This window comes from Acipenser ruthenus, chromosome 21, assembly GCF_902713425.1.
Source record: "Acipenser ruthenus chromosome 21, fAciRut3.2 maternal haplotype, whole genome shotgun sequence".
NCBI lineage: Eukaryota > Metazoa > Chordata > Actinopteri > Acipenseriformes > Acipenseridae > Acipenser > Acipenser ruthenus.
Window position 1 is genome coordinate 26821619 of NC_081209.1, and position 8829 is coordinate 26830447.

General features: G+C 37.6%; 1 protein-coding gene across 1 annotated transcript; it reads left to right on the forward strand.

Moving 5' to 3' along the window:
- Nucleotides 1-3029: 3029 nt before the first annotated feature.
- cfap161 (cilia and flagella associated protein 161) lies at nt 3030-6735 on the forward strand. The gene is made up of 7 exons (XM_034901438.2): nt 3030-3246; nt 3459-3548; nt 4150-4388; nt 4908-4989; nt 5191-5349; nt 5711-5784; nt 6137-6735. The coding sequence occupies exons 1-7, from the start codon at nt 3175-3177 to the stop codon at nt 6378-6380; spliced, it is 960 nt and encodes a 319-aa protein (XP_034757329.1). The 5' UTR covers nt 3030-3174; the 3' UTR covers nt 6381-6735.
- The last annotated feature ends 2094 nt before the right edge of the window (nt 6736-8829 follow it).

Here is an 8829-nt window from a genome sequence, read left to right on the forward strand (position 1 = left end):
CTCTGATCAGGGGTTCAGTATAGTACAGTGCTATCAGCTGAGTGCAAGAACATGCACCATCTCCCTTCAGGGTGGGGGCAGTCAGAGATTGTGTTCTTGTATATACATAACATCAACTTGTAAACAGCAGTGAATGTGGGAGGACTCAGATTAGCACTGGCCAGCAACCAGGCTTTTCAGAACAGCTGCTGATTCTGATTCTGAGCAGCTCTGTCCAGTAGCCTGTTTACCAAGGATGTTTTGCCTGTTTTAGCAGAGGTGTGGCTCCCTTCCTTAACAGACACAGCACTGAGCAGCAGTCTGCCAAGCATCCTGCCTTATCTGAGCATGCTCACTAAGAACAAGACACCAAACACCAGAGGCAGAATGATTACCTCCACCGTCATGCACCGTTAATATAAGAGAGGCAGGATTCCTTTACATGACTCCAATCTCCATCGGGTGCTCATCGTGTCTAGTCACAGGGATTATTTAGAGATTTGGTTCACTTCATTTATATTAAAAAAAGTGTTTTTCTTACCATGCTTGCTTGTGGTCTTGTGGTTTACACAACAGATCTGGCAGTCCATGTTACTAAACATTATCGCATGATATGTTTAAAACATACTTTAGCGTTCCAATTGCTTTTTTTGTTTGTTTGTTTTGTAGTTTTAACATGGACTGCCAGTCTGTGTTCATTACTGCTAGGCGCTGGTGTCTGGTTTCAGTTTTAATCCAAATAAATATTACTGCCAAATAAATATTAAGACAATGCCTGGTGACAGAATTAACAGCTGCTGAGAACACCTGACCATGCATGCACACTGAGTGAAGGATACGCCATTTCAGCAATAACACAGTTTTGATCAGTCTTAAGATACGTTACTGATTCAGCAGGGGAACAAGAATAAAGGGACCCAGAAACGGGGTTAGGTGGAGCTGCAGTCTAGCTTGGTGTGACTTTCACGTCTGGAAGACTGGGTTCAACCCCTATAAATGCATGGTAAAGCACATGTTGGCTTGGTGGGTCATTGGGAACTATGAGAAAGTATGGATAAAAACACACACACACACACAGTAAATGCTTGGAGAAAGAATGGTAACAAATGGCAAAACTACAGTGCAGATATAGTGGGGTAAACGTCCTGCCTCTAACTGCAAATGTTTTCATGCACACTAAATGTGGTAGTGATATGGCTGGAGATTGTTCTAGGAATGGTGGAGAGGTGCAGTGATGTTGTAGGGACAGCAGATGGGAGTGTAGAGTCACGGTCCTTTAATTCAGATTGAAAAACCTGGGAGGCCTTGACTGAACTCACTACACAAAAAGAATCACAAGTTTAAACTGATACTAGTACCTGCTTTTCTCCAGCATAATGCATTCCTGTTAAGTTTATAATCATATATGCAGTTTTGGTAAGACTAAAAATATCCTTAACCAGAATTTTGCTTCCAATTTATGTTGGAACTCAAGTATTCAGGTGCTAAACTTACTACAATGTACCAACATAGGGGACATCTGCTGCTAATAGGAAGCGAAATGCCTATTCAATTCTAATACATAGACCACAGTATTTGCATGTTTTCCTTGCCAGAAAAATACCACTGAAAAGTTTCTGAGCAGTAATTTGATTAACTGATTTTTTTTTTTTTTTTTTTACTATTTCCTGTGACGAAACTGAAAATGTGTCAAAGCCAATCTTTTCATGCTACCATCCCGTGATGTGTACACAGTTAGACTAAAATAATGTGTTTTTGCAAGGGTAGCATGAAACAGTAAGGCAGAAAAAGCAGACATGGGATGCTGCTGTAGCATGTATTTTCTTCCAAAATATAAAATGGGCAGCAGGTTTAAGGAACAGATTTCTCTTCACTATAGCGTTTCTTCCTCTCGTGCTAATGGCATTTTTATTTACAACAAGCAGGCACTGAAGCATAAAAGTGTAGCTGTTTATTTTCCACTGTTTCTAATGGGTATCTGGTGGTGAATTGTATTGCGGTAGGTACAGCCCATTAGAATTTAAAGGCTATGCAGAGAGCATTTTAAATAATGAATCCTAACCAGCTGCAAGGTTAGTTGCAACATTATCTGTATTTTGTATGTATATTGGTAGTGGCATTAACTGCACACACTGCTTTTCAATTAAATGCCTAATGAGTTTAAATGTGCAGGTAGAGTTTTTTACACATTTTAATAAACAACCCTACTTATTCAAGCACTTGAAGTTCAGACAGAATTCTCATAAATCAGTTCAGTGACCATAAAGGCCTGGCCACAGGCAAACAATATACGTGATCACCCTCTAGTGGATAATGATTGAACTGCATGCTTCCTCTTTTCTCAGAAAAGAAAATGCAATACTGCAAGTTACATGTATCAGTAATTGAAAACCAAATGCTCAATAATGAAAACTACATTAATCTACATGAACAGAAATCGTTATGCACGTACCTTAACATAGTGTTAATGCTGTGCTCATTTTTGCACAGCATAGAGACAGAGTACAGTCCCTTTGAGCTGTCGATAAAGTTGATTTTACAGGAACAAAAATCTAGATTCCAGTTACTGACGCTTCGTAGAACAAAGGTTTTTTGTTTTTTAAATCCCCATACAAAGTTATGATACTCTAGTCTATACCAAAATTGTTTTAATTGCGAGCCTATTCAACGAAGGATGTTAAACGTTTGCATTCAAACAGCATAGACATACTGCATATAATTAATATTAGTACAGTATTTTTGAACAAACTATTGAAAATGTATATTTTCTTAATTGGTAACATGTAAGTAAAATGTTCTTAAAAGGAAAAAAAATAAACTAGTTTATCGCTGTCTTTCGGGGTAGTAAAAAGCACCGGGAAGGGACAGTAGGGGTCCGAAATTCCAAGTATCTGGCACATCGTTAAATCCTTCTAATGCATCTAACGGGGGGTGACAAGTGTGCTCTGTGGTTGCAAATACATTACATTTTGGTGCGGACGATACCATTTTTGCATTAGCTGCCATTAGTGTTTTGACCGCCAGTATAGCACGTAGCCTGCTGGGGTCACGTGACTGTAAAACGTCACATGCTCAGTGGTAACCGTGGAAACCTGTAAACATACCGCTTAACACTCAACTTCATTTGCTTTTCCTATGGTGCAGTGAGATATTAATAAATAAGATATTTTTCATTTGTAATTAAAGTGTTTCATTATGAGCGGCGTAAGAACCTTCAGCGCTAATGTTCGGGTTGGAAACTGGAGCGAAGATATTAGTCTTGATGAGGTAAGAGTCAGGGTGCATTTCAAGTTAAAATTGCACTAAGACGTGGTGTGGCTTTTTATTTTAAATGATGAACACGTTTTTCACTATGCTCTCTATGATTTGGTACTGTAGCTACGTTTTCTTACTCGAGATAGCGCAGTAAGAGTTGTTAGATTACTTAAGCTGTCGTGACTTGAATGATTTATTTACCGTATGGTTTTATTTCCTCACAGGACGTACTAAAAGACTTCTTAGCCAGAAAAGAAAGAGGGGAATTGATTGTGCAGAAAACAAGCTTCCTTAAACGGAATATTTTGAAAGAGGTAAAATTGATATTTTGAACCTGTTTCGTGTGTGTGTGTGTGCGTGTGCGTGTGCGTGTGCGTGTGCGTGTGTGTGTGTGTGTGTTATTAAAATGTATCATGACTTACAATCTCATGACAAAGATTTGTATTATTATTTATTATTTATTTAGCAGATGCTTTTATCCAAAGCGATTTACAGAAATCTAAACACAATATAGCAAGTAACAGGCAATATAAATGTAAAACCAAACTCATATATACAATCTATACAAAATAAATATTTTAAAAATGTTTTTATTAATTTATTTATTTTTCCTGTTTTAATTTATTAGCTATATTCTACTTCTGCTGTGTCTGGCCTCCATATTAAATGTAATATAAAATGTTTTAATTTCAAACACACATAACTGTAGAATACGTTTACTGGTCTGTAGAAGCACACCAGCCTTATCAGAGACTCCAAAACTCCTATACAGTAAAACATGCAACTGCTGATTCTCTGCTATGCAAACCATGCTTTTGTTCAGAAAGATTAACGACATTAAACAATTGCCCTGCATAGTAGTCTTGTTGCACTTTGTAAGACAAAGAGTTTCATTAATCTTCTGCTTCCTCACAGACTAATCTGTCAGTGACCGCAGATGAATTGGTCCACTTTGGAGACACGGTAATGCTGGTAAACTCTGGGACCGAGAGGGAAAGCCTTACTGGCATCGATCCATTCCGTCACCCTTCATCCCTGAGTATTAATGCGGACACAACGAATGTCGGGACCAATTCCTCGCTTGTGGCCCCTTGTGGAATGAGTGCGAGCACCAGCGTGACCCCCTGTGTTAGAAACTCTTTCATAATTGAAAGGTAGGAATCCCACTAAACATTCATAGGCTGTAAAGCCATTAACAAATACAACAAAATAATACCAGCCTCGCCTTACAAGGGGTCTCTTCAGTTGATCTAAACAGTGGCGGATCTAAAGACCAACACTGCTTATGCAAATCAAACGTCTAACAGTACGTGGGACTCTCTTTAGTGTCTTTCTGTCAGAAAGGATCATTTAAATGATTTAAATAGCAGCGTTATTTAGATCAACTGAATAGACCACCCACATACCTTTTCTTTAACCAAACTTTATAGTAGGTAAAAATAATGATCATAGAAATCCCAATGAACCAGATCCATAGCAATGTAAAATTACGCAAAGACAAAAGCTCCATCCGACACTGATGAAGGTACTGTATTAGCCACAACTTGTCTGTGTTACATAGTTTATTGTAGGATACTTTTATGATTCAGTATTTCATTGTATTTATGTTCCTCAAGATCAAATGCAGAAAAGGTTTGTGCAATAACATTTTTCCCTCTCCCTTCACTGGACAGTGTTGATGGAACTCCTGCGGGTGAACCTCTGATATATGGCCAGAGCTTTGCTCTAAGGACCACACAGGGCTTTGCAGGGGAGGTGAGCCACATATAATACCAGAGTTTTAAAATCTAATACGGATGGGTAGGGTTTATCTAGTTAGCACAAATCATAAGTAGGTTTTCTAAAAATGCTTCTTTACACAGAACCAAAGAAAGGTTAAATTGCAACAATTCTCTCTTTTCCCCCTCTATGAATTCTCTCTATGCATTCATAAATCTTATTTTTTCTGCCCCCTAGTTATATTTGAAAAGCGATCATAAAACATTCGAGAAGTGTGCCTTGAAATCCCGCCTACAGGAAGTGAGTTTGACTGACCAGCCCTCATTCCTATCATGCTGGCAAGCTGTTTACCATGACCCTCAATTACGTCTTGAATATGAAGGATGCCCTGTTCCTGTAAGTAATATACAAATCTCAACTTGCATTCATTCATTTTCTGTAGCTGTTCTCAGGCACAGTGGCTTGAAGAGGCAATAAGAGTATTATATATTCAAAGCATTTTGCACCGCCTGTTTCATTGAAAAAAAAAAAAAAACTATAATGCAAAATTAGGAATGGATCCATGTACATTGAACCCTGTTTTAAGAAGCAACCAAAGGGACTGAGCATTTGTGCTTGTTTAAAGCAATTCATTAAAAGAGAAAATAATCTTCTAAATTAATTCTGTTATCTAAAATATTACTTGATGTTCAGACTTTATTGGAAGTTGACAGGCTGACTATATAAAAGTTTTTCCTATGTGTTTTTGTCTTTATAGGCAAACTCAAAAGTGCTTATCAGTCATTGCAAGACAAACCAATGCTTGGCCGCTCTTGAAAACTACACTTTATTGTAAGTATTGTCATTTGAAAAATATGTAACTTTACTTCTCTGAAGAATACTGTGTGTGTTTTAAAGCTTATCATAGAAAATAATACAATGTGATCACGCTATTAATATTTGATTTTATGGCATGCATTGGGCTCCATGTGCAGTTGCAGACAGTTATGATATATGTGACCTTGTTAACAAAGCTTTAAGCACATTGAGTCTATTTTGATTGATTGAATAAAGTTCAAACATTTCTAGTGAGTGATTGAATAAAGTTCAAACATTTCTAGACTGTTAAAGCAGACATTAAGAAAAAAACGAATTTAAAAGAATTATGAATTAAAATAAATAGTAAGCAATCCTTCCTTTGCAGGACACTGTATGGAAAAGAATATGAAGTCACAGCACACACCTATCTGGACTCTCATAAGGCTGAGCGTGATCTTAATCACTGGCTTCTGGTAACCAGGAACCCGGGCAAAGACGCACCAACAATGATCGACAGACCTGAGCCACCAGTCGAAAAAACAAGGACACCAGCTGAAGGGGCTATGCCACAAACTGTGGAGGAGAAACCACAAACTGTGGAGGAGAAGCCACAAACTATGGAGGGGTAACCACAAACTGTGGAGGGGAATGGTGGTTTATAGAAAAACAATAGCAAACATGAAATATGGAATGTAAAAAAATAATGGCAGAAGTGTTTTCTTAAATGGCCTTAAACATATAATAGTTACTTCAGTACAAATATTCAAGACTTCTGACAAAAACAGGATATAAATAAATCTTGTTGTAAATAAAATCATGTCATCATATTTGTGAATTGAATTACGGTTGTTATTCTGTCTATAATAATTCCACAATAAATGTTGCCTCAGTTCAGTAAATCAGTAAATGTAATCTTTAATTTCCACCAGCAGAGGGAGACGAAAACTTTATAGATAATAAGGTTAAATAAAGCACAGTGAAAGCAGGACAGAGTATAGGCAATCATGGTAATTGTGTAGGCAAGTATGATAAATCATTGAAGAATTGCTGCATAACGTTTACCATGGTAAATGGCTCCTGTACATTATACACTTTCAGTTCTTGAACTTATAAAGCCTCATAATACAATCTGGGGGTCGTGAATTGGCTTGTTTGCACCACACAGAAATTCATTGCAGGGTTAACTTAAGCACTACTCAGCTACTTAAACTACTTTTATGTTCATCCATAATTTAAAGATACTTAACTATCCCTGTGTGCTGATTTAGTTCACAGATGACTGTATAGCCCTGCTGTCAAATGGATTCTGTGGGAATATGAGTTCATGCAGCAGGCTCTTGGTTTGATGAACAAGGCTTCTTTAGTGTAATTACAGTACTGTACAGAGACTAGCCAACACTGAAGACTCCTGCAGGATGCACGTGATGTCATTCAAGTTGTGTAATAATAAAGGGAGGAGACCACTGAGAAACAATCTCACTACTGTCTGAAATACTAGCGGGACAAAATCACATGTTGTTTCAGTTATACGGGAAATTCTCTTGAACAATTTATTACAATATCTTTATCCTTTTTTTTTTTTTGTATATTATTTGACAGAGAGACATTGTGGTCCCAAGCGTAAGACTCTATTTTAGGTGTATCGCAACCTTCAGGTGAATATCCATTTGATATTTATTTAAAAAAAATTTAATTAAAAAAAAAAAAGAAAGAATTAAAGCAAACTGTGTAATTAACCTTTTCATGCAGGATCCTGGATGGTTGAATTGGGTTTTATAGGAATGGATGGCCATAAAAACACCACACCTGTGAACTCTTGCAGGATACACTTGATGCATTATTGTCTATTTTAACAATACTAGTGGGTGGTGCTGTGAGATACTAGGTTTGAATAAAAAAAAAACTCTGCATGGTTGCCATTGATCATCCAGCATCTGAAAAAAGAAAGGTGAATAATTGGATGGGTATAGGGACTGGGCTGCTCCCTCACATCCTAAAAGGGTGTTCCTCCCCACTTGCTTGTGGGACAATGTATGGGAGGCTCTGATAAGCAGTGATTGTACAATATCTGCTACAATGATGCCAAAGCACCTTTCAAGAGCAGCAACATTAATCAGGAAAAAAAATTAATAAAAACACAAAATCTGATTTGTTTCGAAAGTTTAAAATAAATAATAGTGAGAAAGAAATCCTAAAATAAAAGTAATGTTCTGCTCACTAGGTCGTTAATGGTAATGGAAAAACGAATGGACGATCAAGCAAATACATGAAAGCCCAAAATTCAATACTCTCCACTAGGAATATATCATTAACCTCTCCAGTCTGTGCTGCTGCAAGGCAGCTTGAATTCAGCCTCTGTCCACACTTTGTTTGCTTTAGGACTCCTGTCTGCGCAGTGATTCATAGAGTGCTGTTCACTACACAGGCTGTATTCACTGCCGTGGCTTTCAGCAGTACTGAAGAGCTTTATGTTTGGCCTGCTCACTTGGGTTAATCAACTGCTCTGTAAAGGGAAAACTTTCCCAGTGGAATCACTGGAATCCCTACCAGTAAGGTTAGGTGGCTTGCATCTACTCTCTTTAGATAAATAAACAGAAAGGGGGCCATAGCACTGTAACACTAGGACTGTTCATGAATTCGCTGGAATGGATTTTACACATATATAGCAGACCCTATAAATGCACTATAATATACACTATCTGACGCAGCTGTCTGAGTTACACATGCACACAAAGATATACATAGAAACTGGAGCTATACACACAGTGTTTCGTGCGCCTGTATTCCCGTCACGCTTCATGCAAACATAAATAAATAAATAAATGCATTAAAACATTTACTGAAACTTAATTCTCAACTTCACATCTGTGAAATATAAAAAGAAGTGAGAAGTGTTTTCATTCTTACCTAACAGAGTGAGACCCTCAAGGATCTCTGAATGGATGGTATACAGTACCACAAGCCTAGCCTACACACTGTATATACACACATCATGTAGGGGGATGTATAAACTTGGGCACAGTGATTTACTGTGAGATACACTTTCTTAAGGCCAACATGATATTATGCTTTAAAAGA